The following is a 26,672-nucleotide window of genomic DNA, read 5'->3' on the forward strand; positions in this document are numbered from 1 at the left end:
GTCAACTATTAAACAGTCAACAGTCAACGTCAGCTACCTGCTAACTGCTATCTGCAAACTGTAAACCATCAACTGTCAACTACTAACTGTCGACTATCAGCTGTCAACTGCTAACTGTCGACCGCTAACTGCAAACCGATAAATGCTAACTGTCAACTGCTAAATATCAACTGCAAACTTCTAGCCATCAACGGCTACCTGTACATGCTAACTCTCTGTGCTGGGTACCTTGACGTCGTCCTCCCCGTACAGGACCGGGTTCCCCCCCTCGGGGAAGGTGGGGCTGGGGGGTGGGGAGTCCGAGAAGCAGCTCAGAACGTCTCCGATGTTCCTGTAGGACAGAAAGACAGATCCACGGTCACCCCCCCAGGTAATACGTGTAACCCGGGTAAAATCTTTTCAAAAAGCGCCAAAAGCTGAAATATGCAACACATCTACTCATGATGTCATGATACTACAAATTAAACAAACTGTTTCAGCAAACAAAGAGAAACCACAAAGCAGAAGCACAAACATAAGCTGTTATGTTAGGCTGGCCCAACAGACGGCCTGGATTAGGGTTGACTTGCACTGACTTGGTGAACTCCTGGAAGGAGCGGAAGGCCACCATGGCGCCCATACGCTGGCAGGGCGGGGTGAAGGAGTTGTCCAGCAGCACGTCGCTCACACTGGACATGTGCACCATGCCGTAGTGGTTCAGGTTGGAGGAGAAGGACATCCTGTTGGAGGAGGAGGAGGAGGAGGAGGAGGAGGAGGAGGAGGAGGAGGAGGAGGAGGAGGAGGAGGAGTAAGATAAGGAGAAGAAAGAGACGGAGGAAAATGACGAGGAGAAGGAGAAGGAAAAGGAGGAGAATGAGAAGGAGGAGGAGGAGAAAGAAGGATAAGAAAAGAGGAAAAAGAGAAGGAAGAAAAAGACAAGGAGAAGGAGAGGGAGAAGGCGTGAGTACGAACAGACACGACCGCCAGATTCACCAGATCCTGCGGTCTGGTTCTCGTTGATCTCTGTCGGGTTCCCATCCCAAGAAAGGCTTTTGATTCCTTCTACAGGGGGTGTCCGTTTGACCACCAGGTAGGCGCCGATGGTCAATCTATCTACGTGTGACATCACAACCATGAGTTCTACATCTCCCAGCTCAGTGGTGCATGGATAGATCCACAAACCGGTCCCACTCTTGGTGGACGGTACCGACTGGTGTGTGGATCCATCCATCAGACACCCACTTGTGAGGTCACAAGTGGATAGTTTGTGAAATGTTGTGTAAAGACCAATCAGCCTCGCACCTGGCGGTCGAATAGGGGAACTTCAGGCGTTTAGAAGTGCGGGACAAGCAAAGTCACGCGCTTTAAAGACCCTTAGGGTTGAATTAAGAGTGAATTACGGGTCACTAAAGGGTAAGAAAACCACAGATTCACGATAAGAATTCAATGAATTCACCCCAGAAAGCGATGATCGCAGAAGGTTACAAGTGTCTCAGAACGACCCTCACTGCAGAATCTCCCTCACCACAAATAATAAAAACAACCAAATTAAGTAACCATATTAGCCCTTGACGGTTTCGAGAGTTCCCAGAACGCTCCGTGTTAGTTCCCTGATTGTCCAAGAGCGAGAGAAGGGTTCTGAATGGTCCAAACCTGTCTGCGTCTGACTCAGTCTCCTTATCCGCGTTAGCCTCGTCTATGCTAACATACTGCTGTATGCTCCGCAATTTACCCTCGGACGCCCTCCTGCCGTCCAATATGGGGACGGACAGTCTCCTGGGAGGACAGGCAGACGGGTCAGAGCATTCACAGCAGTACACACTGCTGTGCCTATCGGCCTCCAGTTAAACTGGAGATGACGTGTCATTCCAGAAGAGATGGACGGTGCATGGATGGGAAGAGTAGGTAAGGGGTTCAGAAGGAGGCATACAGTGTAGGCTGCGGATATCGGGGATTTGAACCAGGTACCTTTCGGCGCCGGGAGTCAGATATCCTACCACCACAGCATACTGGCCACTATTACAGTTCTCCTTTATTTTACACACTTTCTGACGGACTCGTGTCACATTATGGCATCACCCAGTACTATACTATAAATGTCCGGGTCCATACTAATGGGGAAACACATATGGACCTTTACTTTATACCAACAAACACAGACAAACATAAGTACTACACACTGATACATACATGGCGTTTGTTAAGATCATGCGCTAGCCTACTGCGTCACTAGCGCTACATGGTGATTAGCTAGCCTACTGGGTCAGGTCTAGCGCTACAGACTGATTAGCTAGCCTACTGCTTAGCTAGCGCTACATAGTGATTAGCTAGCCTACTGATTAGCTAGCACTACATAGTGATTAGCTAGCCTACTGATTAGCTAGCCTACTGTGTCAGGTCTAGCGCTACATAGTGATTAGCTAGCCTACTGGGTCAGGTCTAGCGCTACATAGTGATTAGCTAGCCTACTGGGTCAAGGCTACGGCTACAGACTAGCTGGAATAGGAAGAAGTTTACTATACCTGTTGAGTGTGGGGATGTTCCCTCTGCAATCAAACATCATAACAGTTATCATGGAGTTAGTGGCAGGCATCAGCCACACTGTGTGTGTGTGTGTGTGTGTGTGTGTGTGCGCGGCGCATGTGTGTAGAATGTTTAAGGGCACATTGAAGCAGGTGTTGAACGAGAGGGGGGAGGGGGGGGGGGGGTTCCGCTCTTCATGTTAAACCGCCCCTCTTTCACCACCAGGTGGGGGGGGTCGATTGGCCGAGCCGTTTAAAAGCCATCTCGGGGTCCACTTGTGACATCACAAGTGGGAGAGTCCACCCAGTTGCATGATGGGTAGTTCAACGCCACTGCCCCACTCGTGATGCCCCTAGTGGATCGTTACGACTCATCGACCTCCAACCTGGTGGATCCACACACACACACACGCACACACACACACACACACCTGTTTGTGATTGCTAAGGAGCCAATCACGACAGGTTAATGAGGACACATGACACGGGCCGCATGCGATGGCGTGGGGGCGGCGTTTGAGGAGGGGGGGGGCTATAAACTAATCACAACATATCTATGAGAAGGAACACACTAATCACAGAGAGTGGGTCACAGGAGGAGGAAGAGGAGGAGGAGGAGGAGGAGGAGGAGGAGCAAGGCTGCAGCTTCACAGATATTCCACTCTAGAAAAAGGTGAATATTAACCAGGATTTGACGAGACCAATTCAAATTGAATATAATATGATAATAACAATAATAACACAAGTTGAGTTATTTATCATAAAGGATTTACATGGCTGGCTGGCCCCACACTTGAGGAGGTAGGGAATGATTTAACTTCTGTTTGAATATATCTTTTATCATTTGGCATGGTCATCATTTTTGTTTTATGAAGAGCATAAACGGGTTTATTGCCGCATGGCTAGGGGGAGTTCACTCATTCATAGCAGCATGGAAGAAATACCGCCACACTTTAAAAGTGATAACAGATAAAGAACCAAAATACTTCTGACCTTGAACGGTCTGCGACTACTCTGCTGAAAGCCTTTCAGACACAAGTGCTTTTCAATCAGGAATTAGACTAATCTGTCAAATCGGCTGTTTGATTAATCAATACAGCATTCTCATCAGTCGTTCCTGGTATCCTGTTTTCCTACAAACATTCTTTGTAGGAAGTATGGGATACATCCTCAACGAATGTCTTCTTTATGGAGCAGACGTACTTCTAGAACTGGGTCTCTTCCACGATGCCACAAACTGGGATAGAAGCAGGATACGGAGGGAGGCGATTGAGTGTACCTGTACGAACAGGAGTGAAGTACATGGAGACACACACACCTGCGTACGTGCGTGTGTGCGTCTATGTTTGAGTGTGTGTGTGTGTGTGTGTGTGTGTGTGTGTGTGTGTGTGTGTGTGTGTGTGTGTGTGTGTGTGTGTGTGTGTGTGTGTGTGTGTGTGTGTGTGTGTGTGTGTGTGAGAGATCTGATGCAGATGTGTGCAGGTGTGTGTGCCTCCATATACCTCACTCCTGTGTGTGTTCAGATCGATGTGTGTCGTGCTTGTGTACCTGTGTGTGTATACGTGTACGTGTGTGTCCATGTTTGTGCGTATGTGTGTGTGTCTACCTGTTGGGATGGGAGGTGGGCAGCATGAACTGGAACTCCACCACGCAGGTGTTGTCGCGGAGCTGCCGGTGCTGAACGCTGTTGAGCTCATAGGCGATGTAAGCCCTGCGCACGTACACCTGCTCACCAGCAGGGGGCACCAGAGGAGAGGGGAGAAACGGGACATGCATGGAACCAGACTTCAGAGGGAGAGCGAGGGAGAGAGACAGAGCGAGAGATGATCAGTGATGGGTTCTTTACCTCCAGTGCTGCCATCCTCACCACCTGGTTGCTGTGGTAGAAGAAGTTGGGCAGCACGTCAAAGATGGACGTCTCCGACAGGATGAGTTTCTATTGAGAGAGAAAGGGAGAAGAAGATCGAGACGGAGAGACAGAGAGAGCGTGAGCCTGAGGGGAGAACGATCTTCAGAATCTTTTAGAAAGACCACCCTAATTACGATGTTTGTAATCAACCGTGATAATGCCGCCCCATCCCCTACTGGGAGAAGACCCCATCCCCTACTGGGAGGCGACCCCATCCCCTACTGGGAGGCGACCCCATCCCCTACTGGGAGGCGACCCCATCCCCTACTGGGAGAAGACCCCATCCCCTACTGGGAGAAGACCCCATCCCCTACTGGGAGAAGACCCCATCCCCTACTGGGAGAAGACCCCATCCCCTACTGGGAGAAGACCCCATCCCCTACCTGGAGGTTCTCGATGCAGAACTGGTGGCCGTACATGTCGATGGCGGACAGGAAGATGGACTCCACCTGGTTGTGGCGCAGCTCGTAGGACGGCAGGTGGGACGCGATCAGCACCTGGGACACAACCAGTGGTTATGGATCGCATCCCCACGCGGCCTCACCTGGGGTTTGATCTCTGAGGGAGTGGTGGTGGTGGTGGAGGTGGTGGTGGTGAGGGGGGGAGGTGGTGGTTGAGGGGGGGAGGTGGTGGCAGTGGAGGCGGGGGGGTAAGTCGCTGATGGGGGTGTCGAGTTAGGGTGGAGGTGGAGGTTGTGGTGGTGGGGGGTGGAGGTGGTGGGGGGGAGCTAGGTCGGTGGTGGTGGTGGTGATTAAGGGTGGTGCTGGTTGGGGGGGTGGACGAGGTGGTAGAGGAGGTAGGTGGAGGTGATGGAGGGGAGGTAGGTGGTGGGGGTGAGGAGGTGGAGGTGTTGGAGGGGGTCAGGAGGTGGAGGTGGTGGGGGTGAGGAGGTGGAGGTGTTGGAGGGGAGGTAGGTGGGTGACGGTGCGGGTGGAGTCCGGTCTGACCTGGCGGGCTCGCAGCGCCACCTTGGCGTTGGTGGTCTTGCTGAGCTGGGTGAGCTCCGTCAGGATGGCCATCAGCTCGTCAGTCAGGGTGGGGTCACGACCGCACAGCTGGTCCTGAACGCATGAACTTAAGATGAGCCCGATGAACACATGAACATACCGAGATCAGATCACCACGCTAACTAATGATGAGCGTGATGAACACATGAACATACCGAGATCAGATCCCCACGCTAACTAATGATGAGTACGGTGAACACATGAACCAGGATCAGACGAACACATGAACTTACGATCAGCATGATGGACACATGAACGTACTGGGCTCGGATGAACACATGAAAGAGGACCAGATTTATGCATGAATTTACGATGAGTGTGATGGACACATGAACACACGAGGCTCAGATAAACACATGAGCGCACTGACGTCAGATGAACACATGAACTTACAATGAGCATGGTGACCAGCAGGTTCTTCTTGGTGACCTGGGCGTGGGAGAAGATGTAGTTCAGCACGTTGGACATGTCTCCCTTGTTCTCCTCACGCAGGGCGAACACACACTTATCGTAGTGCCCTGTGGAAACACACACACACACGCCACACGCACGCACACCATTAATATCTAGTTTTCAAGGCAAGTGCTGAAGGTAGTAGAGTAATTCGTTGTCCACCAGCACCATTGTGTGGACATGCAGAGTAATTACACCTCTGCCAAAACGCAACATGATGCAAGCGATTAGATCCAACCTCACTAAGGAGGAGCCGGGGATCGAACTAGCGACCTTCCGGTTACCAGCCGACCCACTCTATTTCCTGAGCTACACGCCGCCCCATACGAGACATGACAGAGTCACACAGGTGTGTTGACGGGGTGACGTAGTTACCGTTCTGGAACTGCACCTCCACCTTCAGGTACTGACGGAGCAGGTCCATCACCACCGCCTTCATGTGGCCCCGGATCGCACTGCGGTACCTGGAGACACACACACACACACACACACACACACACACACACACACACACACACACACACACACACACACACACACACACACACACACACACACACACACACACACACACACGTTGACTAAGTTAGACGAGAATAGAGGAAGTCCAGTCCTAGTCAGACGGTACACACTTATTGTATGTTGTACGTCCTGGCACTTACAAATAGTCCTTAGCATTGTGTAGCATCTTATCCTAGCTATCTCTGTTGTGTACGGGGAATGGGTTAAGCTAGCGATTGGTCGAGCTTGGCACTTGGCTCTATGAACATCCTTACTGTACCGACAGCGATATATCGTTGTTGATTATTCTTCTGACAAATGTACTTGATAGAAGCGTCCGCTAAACGCCCCGAAGGTAAACGGTGATCGGAGCAGAGGTGTGCGTACTTCTGCACCAGCTGCACGATGCTCTGTGTGTTCATGAAGAACACCTCCCGGTCCGCCTTGCGGTTCAGCGTGGCGGCGTGGCTGTCCAGGATGTTGGCGATCTGAGGAACACAACACACGGTTAATGTCTCGGCACCACACATCACGGGATTACCAGTATCTTCATTAGGTCATATCATAACGTCATGTAACAATCATCATCTTGTTACATTATCAAATCATTACCATACAGACATTATTACCAGTATCTTTATTCAGTCTTATCTCTACCTCACATAATCGAAATCGAAATACTCAGCATGTCGTTACATTATCATCGTCACTTCCATACAAACATTTACATTATAATGTTGGCCTGTAGAGAACCACCATATAGATCAGGGATGGGCAACTGGCGGCCCGCGGGCCGCATGCGGCCCGCGAGCCGCCAGTTGCCCATCCCTGACAAACATTCCTGTACACAATTAATAGGGGACCATTGGGGGAGGAGAGAGTGAGTTAGTGGGTGAGCGAGTGATTGAGCGGGAGAGAGAGAGAGAGAGAGAGAATGAGCGTGTGTGTGTGTGTGAGTGTGAGTGAGTGAGTAATTGAGTGTGATAGCGTGTGAAAGAATGAATGAATGAATGAAAGAGTGAGTGAGTGAGTGAGTGAGTGAGTGAGTGAGTGAGTGAGTGAGCAAGCATGTGAGCGAGCGAGTGAGTGAGTGAGTGAGTGAGTGAGTGAGTGAGTGAGTGAGTGAGTGAGTGAGTGAGTGAGTGAGTGAGTGAGTGAGTGAGTGAGTGAGTGAGTGAGTGAGTGAGTGAGTGAGTGAGTGAGTGAGTGAGTGAGTGAGTGAGTGAGTGAGTGAGTGAGTGAGAGAGAGAGAGAGAGAGAGAGTGAGTGAGTGAGTGAGTGAGTGAGTGAGTGAGTGAGTGAGTGAGAGAGAGAGAGAGAGAGTGAGTGAGTGAGTGAGTGAGTGAGTGAGAGAGAGAGAGAGAGAGAGTGAGTGAGTGAGTGAGTGAGTGAGTGAGTGAGCATCACCTGCTGGGAGGGGAACTGGCAGAGCACGGAGGTGATGTTGCTGGCGTACTGGGCCATCTCCTTCTTGATGGCCTTCTCCACGGCGGGCGGGATGCGACCCGACACGCTGGTCATGATGTCCTGCAGCTCCAGCAGCGGCAGGGAGGGGTCCCGCATGGTCTTCATCAGACGCTCCACCCACTCCTTCAGCTGGGGGGGGGGGGGCACGAGGGGGCATGGAGACAGACGAGGGGGCAAGGAGACACACGAGGGGGCAAGGAGACACACGAAGGGGCAAGGAGACACACGAGGGAACAAGGAGAGAACCAGGTGAGCATGCGTAATAAACTTCATAATCTCTATTCATAAAGCAGCTCTTTAAGGCATTATGATACTTTATGGTCAGTCCAGAGTGAGTGTGTGTGTGTGTGTGTGTGTGTGTGTGTGTGTGTGTGTGTGTGTGTGTGTGTGTGTGTGTCTGTGTGTCTCTGTGCCGCGGTGCGTGCTGACCTTGATGCTGAAGAAGGGCTCGGGGAGGCAGAAGCCGTTCATGATGTGCAGCAGGTGGTCCAGGGTGCTGTGGAACACGCGGTGCAGCTTCTCCCCCCGCAGGGCCACCGCCTGGATCACCGGCAGGACCCCCGTGTGGAGCTCAGCCTGCAGGACCCCCAGACACACACCTCCATTATATACACAGTCAGACACACACCTCCATTATAGTCAGACACCCCCACAGTAAGACACCCCCCACATTCAGACACCCCCACAGTCACAGCCCCCCAGTCAGACACACCTCGTTATCTGTTATACACAAACAGTCAGACACACCTCGTTATCTGTTATACACAAACAGTCAGACACACACCTCCATCCATCCATTATAAACACACAGTACCTATACTAACCATCTCTATCTCTAAAGATATATCTCTATCTATATGAATGGATATAGATCCATCCATCTATATATGTGTAGATACACACACACACACAATACCTATCCATCTATCTACACAATAACTAGATCGACAAACCTGTCTGTCTGTCTGTCACCCAACAAACAGGTTAACACATCATATCAATCCATCCACACATTGTTGTTATGGAAGCAAACACAAACACACACACACACACACACACACACACACACACACACACACACACACACACACACACACACCACGATCATAGCAACATAGCAACCCCCCCCCCCCCCCCCCGACCTGCTGCACCCTGCTGGGGTCCCCCCCCCCCCCCCCACTGACCTGCTGCACCCTGCTGGTGTCCTCCCCCCCCCACTGACCTGCTGCACCCTGCTGGTGTCCCCCGCCCCCCCCCCCCCACTGACCTGCTGCACCCTGCTGGGGTCCCCCCCCCCCACTGACCTGCTGCACCCTGCTGGGGTCGTCCAGCTGCAGCTTGGCGATGACACAGCCCGTCTCCAGCGCCGCCCCCGTCCGCTTCACGTAGTGGATGCACCCCGACTCGGCCGCCGTCAGGGTCATCACCATCTTCATCACCTGGGGGTCACACACAACATCATCACCATCTTCATCACCTGGAGGTCACACACAACATCATCATCTTCATCACCTGGAGGTCACACATAACATCATCATCATCTTCATCACTTGGAGGTCACACATAACATCATCAACATCTTCATCGTCTGGAGGTTATACATATCATCATCATCATCATCATCATCACCTACAGGTACTATAACATCACATCACAGTCACACTACACAACACCTCCACCGTAATACACAGACTCACTATCCTACATCACACACACCTCCCTCCCACGTCGGTCCAGACACACACACACACACACACACACACACACACACACACACACACAGTTCCCTGCCCCCCCGGCCCCCCACCTCTATCTCGGCGTAGCACTGTCCTGAGAACACGTGGCCCCCATCCTCCACCGTGTACTGAATGATCTTCCCGGCGGACGGCGAGCGCAGCAGCGTGGGGTCGTTCTCCTTCTCAAACACACACGTCTTGTTGCCGATGGTGATGCGGTACCTGGAACGCACACACACACAACGTCAGAGGAACACACACACACAAAACTGTCAGAGGAACACACACACACTGTGTCAGAGGAACACACACACTGTGGCAGAGGAACACACACACAGTGTCAGAGGAACACACACACACACACACTGTGGCAGAGGAACACACACACACACAGTGTCAGAGGAACACACACACACACACACACTGTCAGAGGAACACACACACACACTGTGTCAGAGGAACACACACACTGTGGCAGAGGAACACACACACAGTGTCAGAGGAACACACACACACACACACACTGTGGCAGAGGAACACACACACACAGTGTCAGAGGAACACACACACACACACTGTGTCAGAGGAACACACACACTGTGTCAGAGGAACACACACACACTGTGGCAGAGGAACACACACACACACAGTGTCAGAGGAACACACACACACACACTGTGTCAGAGGAACACACACACTGTGTCAGAGGAACACACACACACTGTGGCAGAGGAACACACACACACAGTGTCAGAGGAACACACGCACACTGTGTCAGAGGAACACACAGACTGTGGCAGAGGATCACACACACACACAACGTCAGAGGAACACACACACACACACACTGTCAGAGGAACACACACACACTGTGTCAGAGGAACACACACACTGTGGCAGAGGAACACACACACAGTGTCAGAGGAACACACACACACACACACTGTGGCAGAGGAACACACACACACAGTGTCAGAGGAACACACACACACACACACACTGTCAGAGGAACACACACACACTGTGTCAGAGGAACACACACACTGTGGCAGAGGAACACACACACAGTGTCAGAGGAACACACACACACACACACACTGTGGCAGAGGAACACACACACACAGTGTCAGAGGAACACACACACACACACTGTGTCAGAGGAACACACACACTGTGTCAGAGGAACACACACACACTGTGGCAGAGGAACACACACACACACAGTGTCAGAGGAACACACGCACACTGTGTCAGAGGAACACACACACTGTGGCAGAGGAACACACACACACACAGTGTCAGAGGAACACACGCACACTGTGTCAGAGGAACACGCACACACAGTGTCAGAGGAACACACACACTGTGTCAGAGGAACACACACAAAAGGTCTTGGTCGGACTGTCTCCTGAGCTTAAGGTGGAGCGAAACACAGACGGACTGGATCTGTTAGAAACGTTAACTAAGTAAAGAATAATCACCTCAAGGCAGGGCAATAAACAGTTTGATGCGAAACAATGGCTCGTCTCGGGCGGTAAGCCTTCCACGAGCCGGGCATATCAAACTGTTTATTGCCCTGCCTTGAGGTGATTATTCAGTTTATTCTACTTCTCGCCGGCCAACATAATAAAACAATTCAAATACTTTAATAATTAGCCTTTTCCTTATTCGTATTGCATGCTTATTAAATGTATACTCTGTTTAAGTTCATCTCCCTCGAAAAGTAGTTCCCTTTAGAACTACGGCGAATAACGTTAGCTCAGCTGTAGGTAACTCGTTTCTATAGCAACCACACAAGGCTGCATCTGATCACTAGTTTAATAACGTAGTTGCTACATTCGTATCAAACTATCGACTGACCCTCTGATAGATTTCCGACACATTTTAGAAACTTTTTTATACAAGGTTACTTTTACAATGGACCTCATGTTTCAAATGTATGTGATAGAAAACGATACAAGCGGCGTATTGATCTACTGTGCTCAGTCAGCAGCAAGTAGAACCGACAAGTCAGCGGGCAATATGCCAGATTAATGCACCCCTCACAGCCAATCAGAATCGAGCATTCTTAAATGAAGTAGAATAACGGCAAATAACGCATCAAATAACGTCTCAGACTAAAGTTTGCATTGATGGCTACAATTTTCCCTCTCCCCGTTCCCAATACATTAATAATAACAACGCGCTACTAATATTTTACATCAACTCCCTCCACCCCATGGTGTACCTCTAAATATATATCTCTCCTAACACCACCCACCAAACTACGGCTATTACTACTACTAATGTATCCATCCCTTTCAAAACACCACCCACCCCTACGCCTAATGTCTTCCACCCCTTTCAATATCTCTTATAACCCCACCCCTACTAAATCCTTCCCTCACCATCACCCCCACCTGTGCACCTCCTCCTTCATGTAGGTGGTGCAGCTGTAATGTAGTACCTGTCCACCTCCTCCTTCATGTAGGTGGTGTAGCTGTTGCCGTCGTAGGACAGCAGCAGCCCCCCGTCGCTGAGCCTGTGGACGTCCACCTCCGCCGACGAGCTGTTCATGATCACCACGTAGGAGTTGGGCGACTGCCGCGTCACCGTCAGCGCGTACTTGGTGCCCTCGTAGATCAGCTCCACCCCCACCGTGTTGAGCAGGGTGTGGGCGGGGAGGACCTGACCCCTGGGGGGGGGGGGGGGAAAGAGCGGAAGTTAAGGTCCTAAACGACTCGGCACGTTATCATGTACTAACGAGAGTTGTTCCGATACTGAAACCGGAAGCGGAAGGAAAAGATTTTAACGGAACATCTCTCGTCCTAACTAGAGTCAGGTCAACTATACAGAAACAATGTCTCACTAAGTACGGTGTCTTTGTGTGTGACTGGTTAAGACGGGACTGGTTAAGACGGGACTGGTTAAGACGGGACTGGTTAAGACGGGACTGGTTAAGACGTGACTGGTTAAGACGTGACTGGTTAAGACGTGACTGGTTAAGATGTCACTGGTTCAGATGGGACCGATCGAGCGGTAACGATGTGATACTCCCGGGGTTTACCTCTCCAGGGAGTGCAGGAAGTTGGAGACGCTGTTCCGGAGTTTGACGTCGGCCACGTGGAGAGCCCCGCTGACGATGCCCAGCATGGTGTCGGGTCGCTCCGCCTGCACACACACGCACACGCACACACACACACACACACACGTCAAAACCCTTCATCTCAAACAACCTCAGCGTCTCTAGTTCCCTGTGAACAGCGTCGCCCCACAAAACATCTCTCCTGCAGCTATGTCTCCATCCTCTAGATCTAGAAGGTCCTTCAGCTATGTCTCCATCCTCTAGATCTAGAAGGTCCTTCAGCTACGTCTCCATCCTCTAGATCTAGAAGGTCCTTCAGCTATGTCTCCATCCTCTAGATCTAGAAGGTCCTTCAGCTACGTCTCCAGCCTCTAGAAGGTCCTTCAGCTACGTCTCCAGCCTCTAGATCTAGAAGGTCCATCAGGTACGTCTCCATCCTCTAGATCTAGAAGGTCCTTCAGCTATGTCTCCAGCCTCTAAAAGGTCCTTCAGCTACGTCTCCAGCCTCCAGCCTCTAGATCTAGAGGGTCCTTCAGCTATGTCTCCAGCCTCTAGAAGGTCCATCAGCTACGTCTCCAGCCTCTAGATCTAGAAGGTCCTTTAGCTACGTCCCAAGCCTCTAGAAAGTCCTTCAGCTACGTCTCCAGCCTCTAGATCTAGAAGGTCCTTCAGCTATGTCTCCATCCTCTAGATCTAGAAGGTCCTTCAGCTACGTCTCCAGCCTCTAGAAGGTCCTTCAGCTACGTCTCCAGCCTCTAGATCTAGAAGGTCCTTCAGCTACGTCTCCAGCCTCTAGAAGGTCCTTCAGCTACATCTCCAGCCTCCAGCCTCCAGCCGGTCCTAGGGCGTGCGACAGAGGGCGTACCTGCATCTTCTCCGAGATGAGGCGGTCCAACCAGCCGGTGTCGATGCTGTTGGACTGGAAGCACTCGGTCTCCAGCAGCTTGATGAGGTACTCCACCGTGGTCCGGAAGTCCCCTCTGATGGACAGCTCCTTGAGGGCCACCACCATGTTGCTACGCAGAAGAGGAGGAGAGAGGGTGAAGGACGTGATGCTGGACGGTGCATTTGCTTTGACTGTGTTGTGTCAGCGGCTACAGAGTTGGAGGGAAGGTACTTTGATTTAAATAGCGACCCTCAAAACAGAAAGGCTGTTCATTGAGCTTCACAGAGGCAGGGAACACATTATGTAACACTTTAAAGGACAAGCGTTTAAGAGCGCAAGCAAAAGCAGACAGAGTCCCTCTATATCCTGAGACATGCTGATCCCTCACAACTAGGTCCGGGACAATGTCCGCTGTATCAGCGAACAAACTTGAACTCCCCTAGTTGTCCCCAGTTCAGCCAAGGTAGAGGTTTTCCACAGTAGATTTATGAATGTTCAGGGATGTACAAGTTATTCAGAAAACAAAAAATCCAAATTAGCAATGTTTGAACTGAAGGTGATTCAGACTCTTTGTGATGCCGTGCGTGTGTGTGGGTCTGTTTTTGAGTTGATGTGCATGTGTGTCTCTGTGTGAGTCTCTTTGTGAGTGTGTTTGTGGGTGTGTGCACGTCTTTCTCATTTTGAGTCTGGGTGCGAGTGTGCATGCGTGTCTCTCTGTGAGTCTCTTTGTGAGCGTACGTGCTTGTGGCTCTTTGTTTGTGCGGTGCGTGTCTCTTTGTGAGTGTGTGTGTGTGTGCGCGTCTGTTTCAGTGCGAGAGTGTCTCTGTGTGAGTCTCTTTGTCAGTCTCTTTGTGAGTGTACGTGCGTGTGGCTCTCCCGTTTGTGCGGTGCGTGTCTCTGTGTGCGTCTCTCTCTGTATGTGTCTCTGTGTGCGTCTCTCTCTGTGTGTGTCTCTGTGTGTGTCTCTCTGTGTGTGTCTCTCTGTGTGCGTCTCTCTCTGTATGTGTCTCTCTGTGCGTGTCTCTCTGTATGTGTCTCTCGGTGTGCGTCTCTCTCTGTATGTGTCTCTCTGTGCGTGTCTCTCTCTGTATGTGTCTCTCTGTGCGTGTCTCTGTGTGCGTCTCTCTCTGTGCGTGTCTCGGTGTGTGTCTCGGTGTGCGTCTCTCTCTGTGCGTGTCCTTACGAGATGGCCTCCTCGCGGTTCTCCCCCCAGGAGAAGCAGTGTCCGAACTGGGAGTCGGCGAACTCGTGCAGCCCGCCGGCCGCCGCCACACTGAAGTAGCCCCACACGTTCTTGTTGCTGCGGAAGTTCAGCTCCTGCACCGTGCCCGAGCTGGGCTTGAAGCCCTGCAGACACACACCCACGTAACGCAGAAAGACACACACACACAGACACAAACGCACACGCAGACACAGAATCACATGGAGAAGCAGACACACAAACACAGACACACACCCACGTAACGCAGAAAAACACAAACACAGACGCAAACACAGACACATACGCACACGCAGACACAGACACGGAGAAGCAGACAGACACGCATGGAGACGCAGACACACACACACATGCAGACACACAACGCAGACGGAAACACACACACACACACACACAGACACACAACACAGAGGGAAACACACACACACACACACAGACGCAAACAGACACAACGCAGACGCAAACAGACACACGCACACTGAATGTTTTTTAAGGTTGTTTTAATGTTTTTACGATACGTGACATTTTATTGATATTTCTATTTATTTATTACGCCTTAGTAAAATGTGAATACAATTAAAAATGCACTATTAAGAAAATGTAATTCATAATCCCAATCGTTTCTATGAATACAAACACAACACATAAAGATCCGTTCTAAAGAGTCCCGACCCCCCAGGCTGCCTCGCTCACTGTACCTCGTCAGGGTTTTCGCTGGTGATGCGGGCGGCGATCACATGACCGCGGGGGGAGGGGGCGGTGGACAGCCCCTCGAAGTCGATGAGGCAGTCCCCCCACGGATGGACCCCGTACAGCATCCGGATGTCCTTCATGCGGTGGAGGGGGATCCCCATGGCGATCTGGACCACACACACACACACACACACACACACACACACACACACACACACACACACACACACACACACACACACACACACACACACACACACACACACACACACACACACACAGTTTAGTCTAATGTACCAATACACAAATTAGCCTCATTAAGCCAATTAAAACAGGTGATTGGTTGTCGTGTAAATACAATGTCAAATATACCTAGGAGGTCGTAACGATGAACTGGTAGGGCATGTATTTGGTGTTTGATTCCCTGTTACTCAACCGGCAGAGCAAGGCATTGACAGTGCCAGGGTTGGGAGTTCTATTCCCAGTATCGACCCCCATAGGGTTGTAAGGTAAAGATATATGTTATAACATCACACACAGTCCCCAGCCTCCATCCTCCTAGTGCGTGTGGAACATGTGAACATTGGTATCCAATCTGAGATGTGATTTAGTGTGACCCCCTTCGTGCTCGAAGAAGACAAAGGTCTGCTGCTTGATTACACACCTCAAAACACCCTGACCTACATACACACACACACACAATATACTACACACACCCTGACCTACATACACACGCGTACAATATACTATACACACACACACACACACACACACACACAGTCAGGGGCACACTATGCACACAGTGTCACAAACACACACACACACAGCTGGACAGAAACACCAATAATGAGTCCGACACAATACCACACACACAGTCAGATACACTACACACACACGCACACGCGCACACACACACACACACGACAGCGGCTCCGACCACGTGACCCATCACCGCCACATTGACCCTCGTCCCGGTGCCTCTCACGCCGTTGTCATGGATACGGGGGCCCGGCGGGCGGGATGGGCAGGGCGTCGGCGCGTGGCTAACCAGCGCCCCACTGAGACGGACACACACCCTGACTGGGGGAGGCCAGAGAGACGGAGGGGGGGGGGGGGGGGGGGGGGGGGGGGGGGGTGTTTCTGTGTGTAACTGAGGGAGTGCGTGCATGCATCCATTCATGAGCATGTGCACATGACTGCGGGTGAGGAACACGAGTTTACCATGGTGTGCATTACTGTGTGTGTGTTGTTGTCTATCTGTGTGTGTGTGTGTTTGTGTGCGTCTGTGTGCACGTGTCTATGTGCGTGTGTTTGTGTCTATGCGCGTGTATATGTGTGTGTGCACACATGTATGTGTGTGTGCGTCTATGCATGCTTGTTTCTATGCACGTGTCTAGGCTTGTGCGCGCGAGCGTCTATGAGTTTTGTTTGTGCACTTTTTTGTGCCTCTATTCGTGCGTGTGCCCATGTGTCTATGCCTGCATGTGTGCATGTCTGTGCATTTGTGCGTCTAGGCGTCTATGCGCGTGTCTATGCATGTGTGTGTGTGTGTTTGTGTGAGTGCGTGTCCATGCATGTGTGTGTGTGTCTGTTTGTGTGAGTGCGTATGCATGTGTGTTTGTGTCCGTGCATGTCCATGCATGTGTGTGTGTGTGTGTGTGTGTGTGTGTGTGTGTGTGTGTGTGTGTGTGTGTGTGTGTGTGTGTGTGTGTGTGTGTGTGTGTGTGTGTGTGTGTGTGTGTGTGTGTGTGTGTGTGTGTGTCTGACCTGCAGCTGCGCGGCAGGCAGGTTGACGTCGGCCACCATCTCGGTACAGGGGTGCTCCACCTGCAGTCGGGGGTTCAGCTCCAGGAAGTAGAAGCTGCCGTCCTTCCCGTAGAGGTACTCCACCGTGCCCGCGCTCACGTAGCCCACCATCTTGGCCAGCTTCACCGCACACTAAAGGGGGAGGGGGGGGGGGGGGGGGGAGAGGACGAACTCAAAACAAGTCTGCAGTACCTCACCTGACCTCAGTGGAGTATTTTAGCGTTCTCAGTGGAGTATTTTAGAGTATTTTAGCGGCTCCACCTGGAGGCTCAGGGTGGAGGCTCCACCCGGGCCTCCAGGTGGAGGCTCAGGGTGGAGGCTCCACCCTAACACCACGGTGGTAGCCCTGGCGCCGTACCTTCTCCATGTCCTCGAAGACGTCGCTGGTGGCGATGGTGGCGGGCGCCTCCTCGATGATCTTCTGGTGGCGGCGCTGCACAGAGCAGTCCCTCCCGAACAGGGAGATGGCGTTCCCGTACTGGTCGGCCAGGATCTGCACCTCCAGGTGCCGCGCGTGCTTCGCCAGCTGCATCACGAAGATGGGCGAGCCGGGAACCTCCGCCTGGACCTGGGGTGAGGGGTCAGAGGTCAGAGGTCAGAGGTGGGTTGGGACACTGTGCACCTCAGTGGGGTGGGGATGGGAGTGATGGAGCGTTGGACCCCCCCCTGAGTGAACCCGGGGGGCTTGGGGAAGTTTGGACGGACACTACTAGGGTTTACATTCTTATAGCAAATAAATCTCAATTTTTCGGTGTCTTACTTTGAGTGTAAACATATTTTTCAACGTAAACTATGAGGGCAAGCATAAAAAAAACAATCATAAGCTATGATTGTAAACATAATTTTGCACATACGCTATGAGTGAAGAATTAGGTTTTTTATTTTTCTAAGTAAACTGAGTGTAAACATATTTTTCGTTCTTAACCTATTTTTTTCGACGTAAACTCAGTTTACGCTGTTAACGTAAACCAGAGACGGCAGACTGGCCCGGTTCAAACTATTCCACTAGAGATAATTTGCTCCTGATTGATATTTACCTTCTGGTACCACAAAGTACTGAGACCACAGACCACACCCCCTCCGGCCCAGACCACACCCCCTCCACCCTAAGCCCCGCCCCCACTCACCTGTCTGAAGAGGTTGGGGAAGTCGTCGGCGCAGTTGACCTTGCGGATGCCCTTCCCGCCGCCGCCCTCGGAGGCCTTCACCATCACAGGGTAGCCCACCACCTCGGCAGCCTGCACACACACACACACACACACACACACACACACACACACACACACACACACACACACACACACACACACACACACACACACACACACACACACACACACACACACACACACACACACACACGATTAATACGACTATTAGTATTTTCTCTGTCATAACCGTTACTATAATTAGTACTTTCTCTATTACTACTGAAGACACTGCATATATATTATCATTACATGCACATACTCTGCATCTTACTACCTTAACTGCATTCGTTGTCTCTGTACTCGGCACAATGATAAAGAAGTTGAATCTAGAAGTTGTACCGACCTCGAGGCCGGCCTCCACGTCGGGGATGCAGCCCTGCTCGTAGACGTCTGAGGGCACGTTGATAAGCTTCTTCTTCTGCTCAGCCTCCGTCCACTCCACCGTCAGCCCTGCAGCGACACGCGAACCACGACGTCAACACGCGAATGGAAACGGTGAACGGACTGCATTCATACTGCGCTTCCCGAACCAGCGGCCGCTCAAAGCGCTGCACAATACTGCCTCACATTCACCCCTTCATTACACATTCACACACCGACGGCGGAGTCAGCCACGCAGGGCGACAGCCAGCTCGTCGGGAGCAGTCAGGGTGAGGCGTCTGGCTCAGGGACACCTCGACACTGAGTGGGGAGGAGCCGGGGATCAAACTAGCGACCTTCCGGTGACCAGCCAACCCGCTCTACCTCCTGAGCCACTTCTGCCCGTGTACACAACGAGAAAGACACAGCGGACATCAGGACATAGTCCCGAGGCTCGAGGCCCAGAGAAGGCCCTCTGACATTTTTGACACATCCTTACCTCAATAATAGTGACAAATATATTTATGTAACGACGGTTAATTTTGTATAAATAAACTAAGTGTATTGCTTGTTAAGCCCTTTGAGACTGTACCTGTGATTAAGGGCTGTACAAATAAAATGTAATTAGTGGTAACTCAAACACATAGTCTTTTTAAACACACAAAAGAATCCTGTCTATTGTTAGTTGCAGCAAAAGGCAAACAAAATAAACATCCTGTAATTTACAACTGGAAACGCCTGTGTTGTAAAGAGAGATCACCACTAGTCAGGTACAATGCTGCCAGAGCGGTCCTTGTACTTTGTAACAGTTGCTAAGAACACCTCACCAAACAGGAATGTGTAAATTATTATGTTGCGAGACACAGGAAGGTAGGGATGGAACTCTGAGCATTCCTGAAAGGTAGGTTTAGCTTCCCTGAGGGGATAGCATAGCTTGCTTAAAGGATTATGGTTAGCTGAAGGGATTAGCTTCCCTAAAGGATTACAGTTAGCTGAACGGGCTAGAGTTAGCTTCCCTTAAGATTACGGTTAGCTGAAGGGCTAAGGTTAGCTTCACTAGGGATTATAGTTAGCTGAAGGGATAGGGTTAGTTTACCTAAGGATAACAGTAGGCTAAAGGGCTAAGGTTAGCTCTCCTAAAGGATAATGAATAGCTAAGTGTGGGTTAGCTTCTAAAGGACTTACGATGGTACCCAGTGGACTGTAGCAACTTGAAGGGTTAGCTTTAAGGCTGTGGGTTAGCATTAGCTGAAGGGCTAGCGTCAAGGTTGTGGGTTAGCGTTAGCTGAGGGGGTAGCTTTAAGGCTGTGGGTTAGCGTTAGCTGAGGGGCTATTTTTAAGGTTGTTGGTAAGCGTTAGCTGAAAGATTAGCGTTAGCTGAAGGGCTAGCTTTAGGGCTGTGGGTTAGCGTTAGCTGAAGGGCTAGCTTTAAGGCTGTGGGTTAGCGTTAGCTGAAGGGCTAGCTTTAAGGCTGCGGGTTAGCGTTAGCTGGAGGGCTAGCTGACCTGAGCCGCTCCAGGGCAGCGTGGGGATGCCCGCCGTCTGTGCCACGATGGACGAGGCGATCTTGTCTCCCAGCGCCCACATGGCCTGACTGGGCGGACCTGGGGGCAGAACACAAGGATTAAAAACCGTTCATTATACAAACCAATCAATACACGTAGAATCACACGATGGACGGCAAAGACAACGGACGGACGGTGAGGAAGAAGGAAATGAAGAAAATGCTCTGCAGAGTCGAGGTGAACTCTACTCGACTGACGCTCAACTCACTCACCCATGAAGGCGATGCCGTTCTTGTGCAGCAGCTCGGGTAGTTTGGGGTTCTCCGACGCGTGGCCCCAGCCGGCCCACACGGCCTGGGAGCAAAGAGCCAGAACAAAGTCGGAAAAAGGCCCAATCCCATTTCTGCTCCTTACCCCTTCCCCCTCCCCCTTGTTTTGAAGGGGATTGGGCCTAAGGCCCAATCCCATTTCTACCCCTTCCCCTTACCCCTTCCCCCTACTCCTTCCTCTTACCCCTTCCCCCTTACCCCTTCCAAACAAGGGGGAGGGGTAAAGGGGAGGGGTAAGGGGAAGGGGTAAGGGGAAGGGGTAAGGGGTAGATATGGGATTGGGCCTAAGGAGATACAACACACAAGTCTCAGAACCCAGAGGTTCCTCAACCTTCGACCCGGGCCTTGGGTCGCCTGCGGAGCTACCTTAGAAACCCAGGTCCCGGCAGGTTCTTCACGCAGTCAAACCAACGACACATTCTCGTTATTACCATGTCCGAAGAGTGAAATATTTACGTTTAAGTTATCGTAAAGAATTACGTTTACATTTAAGTTCTCTGTGTACATTTTTTTTATCAAAACAGTGTTCCTTCGGTTCCATCTTTAAACACACTAAGGATCTCGTAATGAAACAGAGAAGGCAGTCGTTCCATTATGGAACCCATGCATAGTTAGCAACCCATGGCTTAAGGATGCTAACGTAACCTAGCAACCTGGCTAGCATCACGGCGTCGCAGCGGCAGCAGCCGGTCGTACCTGGACGGGGATGCGCTTGGCGATGTCCAGGATGAGCTCTACGTTGGCGTAGTTGTTGTTGTTCGTCCCTCCGGGCACCGGGACGTAATGGTCTGCGATCTTTATGTACTCTGTTTGGAGACGAGGTTAAAAGGTCAAAGGTTAACGGGACAATTCGGATTTGAACATCTTTAATAAATATTAGCGTTGTTAATGTTTTTTGCGTTAATCTTAAGGAGGGGCTACTTCTAGCCTGAGCAACCAGAACTTAACGGTTGTTAAACCTTACAGTAGTTTGTGTTTTTAAGATTTAATTCGGAGCGCACTCCCGATAAAAACGCTGACCTGCGTTGGCCTTCAGGTCCTCCGGGGTCACCATGACGACGAAGCGGATGGCTCGCTCGTTGCGGAACATCTCGTAGGACCAGCGCCGGATCGACCGCATGCACTTGACCGCAGCGATACCGTTGTTGGCGATGAGAACCTGCAGCGATCGGAGAGTTAGCGGGAAAGTCGTGAGGACGGCTGATATTAACCGACGGGTTTGAGCAATATCATAAAAACATTTTGTTCTGTTCCCTTGTTAAGAGCTGCGAAAAACGACCACGGATGAGAATAATCAATATGGTATCGGCACTAAAAGTAGGTTTATCAGCCGACAAATAAACATCATGGATAAACCAAATGACCTCTGACCTTCTCGATGACCTTGTTCCCCCCGAAGCGCGTGACGAACTCGGCGGGCGAGGCCACCGTGAAGTCCCTCTGGAGGTCGATCCTCCTGCGGTCCCGGCCCTGCTTTACCAGGTGGAGACCCGACATGCTGGGTCTGGGGAACCACACAGAACACACACCTTTAGAACCACAGAGAACACACACCTTTAGAACCACCGAGAACACACACCTTTAGAACCACAGAGAACACACACCTTTAGAACCACAGAGAACACACACCTTTAGAACCACAGAGAACACACACCTTTAGAACCACAGAGAACACACACCTTTAGAACCACACAGAACACACACCTTTAGAACCACACAGAACACACACCTTTAGAACCACACAGAACACACACCTTTAGAACCACACAGAACACACACCTTTAGAACCACAGAGAACACACACCTTTAGAACCACAGAGAAGACACACCTTTAGAACCACAGAGAAAAAACACACCTTTAGAACCACACAGAACACACACCTTTAGAACCACACAGAACACACACACCTTTAGAACCACAGAGAACACACACCTTTAGAACCACAGAGAACACACACCTTTAGAACCACAGAGAACACACACCTTTAGAACCACAGAGAACACACACCTTTAGAACCACAGAGAACACACACCTTTAGAACCACACAGAACACACACCTTTAGAACCACACAGAACACACACCTTTAGAACCACACAGAACACACACCTTTAGAACCACAGAGAACACACACCTTTAGAACCACAGAGAAAACACACACCTTTAGAACCACAGAGAACACACACCTTTAGAACCACAGAGAACACACACCTTTAGAACCACACAGAACACACACCTTTAGAACCACAGAGAACACACACCTTTAGAACCACAGAGAACACACACCTTTAGAACCACAGAGAACACACACCTTTAGAACCACAGAGAACACACACCTTTAGAACCACAGAGAACACACACATTTAGAACCACACAGAACACACACCTTTAGAACCACAGAGAACACACACCTTTAGAACCACAGAGAACACACACCTTTAGAACCACCGAGAACACACACCTTTAGAACCACGGAGCCTGCACACACCTTTAGAACCACAGACCTTTAAAACCCGGGACCTTACAACCTGGGATCTTTAGAACCCGGCCCCTTTAGGACCCAGAAGCCTCCACACGCATCTACCACTCTGCAGTCTATAGCAAGGTCCTCTGTGTGGTGAAGAACCCCTTCATCTATATCGACACTTCTAAAAAGGTCTTCCATTCAAGTCCTATCATCCGGATCGTAGTCTGACATATCAGGTCGGACCAGAGGAGAAGAGGAGTCCATATATGGTCACTTATTTCTAAGTTACGGGCAGCTGCTCAACTCAAACTCAAACTGAAAAGCACATTCATTCAAACAATCACACCGATATCCTTTCTTACACGAGCATAGGCTGCGGCATTAGGGATCAAACCCCACAACCTTTAGACTGAGAGTCAAACACCCAGCCAAATAGACCATCCTGTCTGCTTCTGCTAGTCACGTGTTCAGAGATTTATGGAGCGCAGTTAGGTTGTGGCCATATTGAACTGTAGCCGTCCTTTATAGACAGCGGGTGTCTGTAAACCATCAGGTATAGAGACATAAACATCCTCGCAGATCCAGAAGCAGGTGAAAGTAGATCGTGGCATTGGAGTAGCGTGTCTTATCTAGAATATATGTTTATTGTAGCGTAGGCCGTAGGGTTCTCGGCAAGCATTACTAGACGAGCCCTGGAGAGTCGAGGGATCGATCGTAGGATTGCTGAAAGCATAGGACTGCAGGCTACAGAAACATCAGGATTATAGAGATATGGTTTTAGTTCTGTAGTTGCATAATCAAACTGGTTTACGCTTTGATTGCTCTCAGCCCCACTTGTACATCGCCTCAGATAAAAGTTCAATATGAATGCACAGGCAGCCAGGACGGTTCATCTCAGCCAGGTCCAAATCATTGTTCTAAAAAGGTTGAGTTTCTGTAAGGCCAAGGTTATCAGAGCAACTTCCAGAACACCAGCTCTAATCGGAACCCATCAGTAAAGTACATACACCAATCAAACTGCAAATAACTTTCATTGGGAAACAATATTGATTATTTGTTGAACTATCATTTTTTTTTTTTTTTTTAATCGATTGAGTAATCATAAAACATCATGAGTAAACATGGCGATAGCCGGGGTGACCCAGTCGAGACCAGGGAGGGTGTGTGCGTATCTGGACCAGGTGGCGTGTCTCTGGACCAGGCGATCAGAAGCGAGGGGGACCTGGTCGCGGTGCCGTCAAAAACCGCCGGCTCAGGTTCCCTGGAGTGGAAGTGTGTCAACATGCCAGGACTGGCGTCTCCAACAGGAGCAGAACCCCACCCCAGAGAGGGGGGGAGGGGGAGGGAAGGTGTGGCAGTTCCCCAGCCCGTTTGTCAGGCTGACTGCTTGGGACTGACGCAGCAAGCTAACATCACAGAGAGGAGGGGTGGGGGAGGGGGGTGGGGGTGTAGAGAGAGGGGGGGAGGGAGAGGAACAGACAGAGAGAGCAAGTGTAACACGCCCAGACAGAGAGCCAGAGCCAGAGAGAGAGCCAGACAGCCAGAGACACACAGAGAGACAGGGATTCAGTGAGACAGGGATACTGGGAGCAAAGGACACGGTGAGACAGAGAGACAGGAAGACATTGAGACAGTGAGTCTGTGATAGAGATTCAGGGAGACAGGGAGACAGAGAGACAGGGAGACAGGGAGACAGAGAGACCGAGAGACAGGGAGACAGGGAGACAGGGAGACAGTGGGACAGAGAGACAGGGAGACAGTGGGACAGAGAGACAGAGAGACAGTGAGAGACAGAGAGGGAACTACTGCCAGAATGCCGGTTCACGGGATGGCAACCAGTCCAGCGGAGGTTTGAGTCGTTCTTGTTCCACAGCGACCAGAGACAATAGAATACTATACCAAGTATTCAATGCCCCCCCTCCCCTCCCCCTTCAGTGCTGTCACGCCCGCGCCAGCCGTGAAACTGACCACAAAACCGGTACACATGCCAACCACTGGAGGTGACATCCAAAAAATCGTGTAGCATTTAAGCTAGCATTAAGGATAGCATTTAGCCTAGCGTTCAGACTAGCATTTAAGCTAGCATTTAGGCTAGCGTTCAGGATAGCATTTAGGCTAGCGTTCAGACTAGCCCAGACTTAGGGATAGCCTGGATGAATAATGGATAAGGAATAGCTGGTTTCATCGAATGGCAAAGCGGGGTGAAATAGTGTTCTGGGAACTCAATCTCCTTGGGTGAAGGTAAACTATACGAGTGTCTGGACACCAGATCCCTTCCGTCCCAACACGGAGCCTCAGCGGACAGCGTGGTCCTCCAGAGGGACGACACCAAGGGACCCGAGGGTAGCGGGTTCAGACCCATCAGTAGAGAGGGTCCGTCAAAAGGAGAGTCAACAGCAGCCTTCAGAGAACCAACAGACAACCAGCAGAGAACTGAAGGGTCCAGGGCTTAAAGGACGTAAAGAGAAGATTGTTCCCTGAGGATGAAGAGACGGGAGTTCATTCACCAGGCTGAACATTCGAGGGAATGAATCAACATTAGATTCATAGACGATAAATAAAGAAGGTCAGAGAGAGAGAGAGAGAGAGAGAGAGAGAGAGAGAGAGAGAGAGAGAGAGAGAGAGAGAGAGAGAGAAAGAGCGAAAGAGCGAAGGAGCGAGAGGAGCCACACCATGAAGACTGTGCCTTTGTGCTAGTGTAAAGCTGGAGCAACCACATTTTTCACATGCGCTGTACATTCAGGCCTGCATCGCCTGCAATTTTTTTTTTTTTTTGATGCAAACTATAATTACGTTTTTTGTACAGCACCTCTTCATTCTGTACAAGGATGAGCGAATGTTCTCGTTTTTAAATGAAAACAACCTACCTATCATTCGCTGCCGCTGGAAAAAATAAAATAAAAAAATAAAATAAATTCCCTACCTACACATGACCTCAACTGACAACCAACAGGAACCAAACATATTTTTTTTTTTAGGCCTTAGCAGAGGCCTTTATCACAAGAGGCTCACGGTGGATTCATTTTCAGGGGTACGGGTTTAGGGGGCGGCTTGCTCGAGGAGGCCTACGACATCAGACGTTGCGGGTACGAACCCAGAGCGTTGGGCCTGGGGGTTGCAAGGCTAGACACCACAGCACTAGCCTGGCCTCCTGTACTCTGTACTGCTATACGGACAAGGCACTCGCACTTATTATCTGTTGTATGTCCTTACACTTAAAAATAGTCCTTAGCATTGTGTAGCGTCTTACCCTGGCCATCTCTGTAGTATACAGGGCATGGGTTAACCTAGTGATGGTAAGTGCTCGGCACTTGGTTCTATCAACATCCTTACTGTACCGACAGCGATATATATTTTTGTTTCTTATTCTTCTGAGAAATGTGCTTATTGTAAGACGCTTTGGATAAAAGCGTCGGCTAAACGCCCTGAAGGTAAACGTGAATGTAGCATGGCTCAGGTACAGACGGGGAATGCCAACAACTTTGTTTGTAACTCGCAGGTTGATTGACCTGAGGTTCGGCGAGGGATCTGGGTTCTAACATGAGGTTCTTGAGGGTTC

General features: G+C 50.6%; 1 protein-coding gene across 12 annotated transcripts in view; it reads right to left on the reverse strand.

Moving 5' to 3' along the window:
• Positions 1–26,672, reverse strand: part of acaca (acetyl-CoA carboxylase alpha) — a 59,946-nt gene that overhangs the window by 30,971 nt on the left and 2,303 nt on the right. For 4 of the 12 annotated variants that reach the window (XM_030361161.1, XM_030361159.1, XM_030361158.1 and 1 more), the window contains exons 3-31: positions 22,019–22,151; positions 21,668–21,806; positions 21,344–21,453; positions 20,591–20,672; positions 20,319–20,417; positions 18,797–18,903; positions 18,370–18,480; positions 17,601–17,810; positions 17,204–17,374; positions 15,442–15,603; positions 14,708–14,871; positions 13,504–13,654; positions 12,621–12,724; positions 12,021–12,248; positions 9,646–9,796; positions 9,143–9,277; positions 8,268–8,414; positions 7,779–7,967; positions 6,759–6,859; positions 6,246–6,334; positions 5,811–5,935; positions 5,358–5,471; positions 4,794–4,907; positions 4,348–4,437; positions 4,108–4,226; positions 2,502–2,525; positions 1,633–1,755; positions 570–719; positions 229–331 (exon numbers count right to left, since the gene is read on the reverse strand). In XM_030361161.1, coding sequence (XP_030217021.1) covers positions 229–331; positions 570–719; positions 1,633–1,755; positions 2,502–2,525; positions 4,108–4,226; positions 4,348–4,437; positions 4,794–4,907; positions 5,358–5,471; positions 5,811–5,935; positions 6,246–6,334; positions 6,759–6,859; positions 7,779–7,967; positions 8,268–8,414; positions 9,143–9,277; positions 9,646–9,796; positions 12,021–12,248; positions 12,621–12,724; positions 13,504–13,654; positions 14,708–14,871; positions 15,442–15,603; positions 17,204–17,374; positions 17,601–17,810; positions 18,370–18,480; positions 18,797–18,903; positions 20,319–20,417; positions 20,591–20,672; positions 21,344–21,453; positions 21,668–21,806; positions 22,019–22,151 — 3,745 coding nt within the window. The remainder of the gene's footprint in view (positions 1–228; positions 332–569; positions 720–1,632; positions 1,756–2,501; positions 2,526–4,107; positions 4,227–4,347; positions 4,438–4,793; positions 4,908–5,357; positions 5,472–5,810; positions 5,936–6,245; positions 6,335–6,758; positions 6,860–7,778; positions 7,968–8,267; positions 8,415–9,142; positions 9,278–9,645; positions 9,797–12,020; positions 12,249–12,620; positions 12,725–13,503; positions 13,655–14,707; positions 14,872–15,441; positions 15,604–17,203; positions 17,375–17,600; positions 17,811–18,369; positions 18,481–18,796; positions 18,904–20,318; positions 20,418–20,590; positions 20,673–21,343; positions 21,454–21,667; positions 21,807–22,018; positions 22,152–26,672) is intronic. The other 8 variants (XM_030361166.1, XM_030361165.1, XM_030361167.1 and 5 more) reach the window with 3 other exon arrangements.

This window comes from Gadus morhua, chromosome 7 (genome assembly GCF_902167405.1).
Source record: "Gadus morhua chromosome 7, gadMor3.0, whole genome shotgun sequence".
Classification (NCBI taxonomy): domain Eukaryota; kingdom Metazoa; phylum Chordata; class Actinopteri; order Gadiformes; family Gadidae; genus Gadus; species Gadus morhua.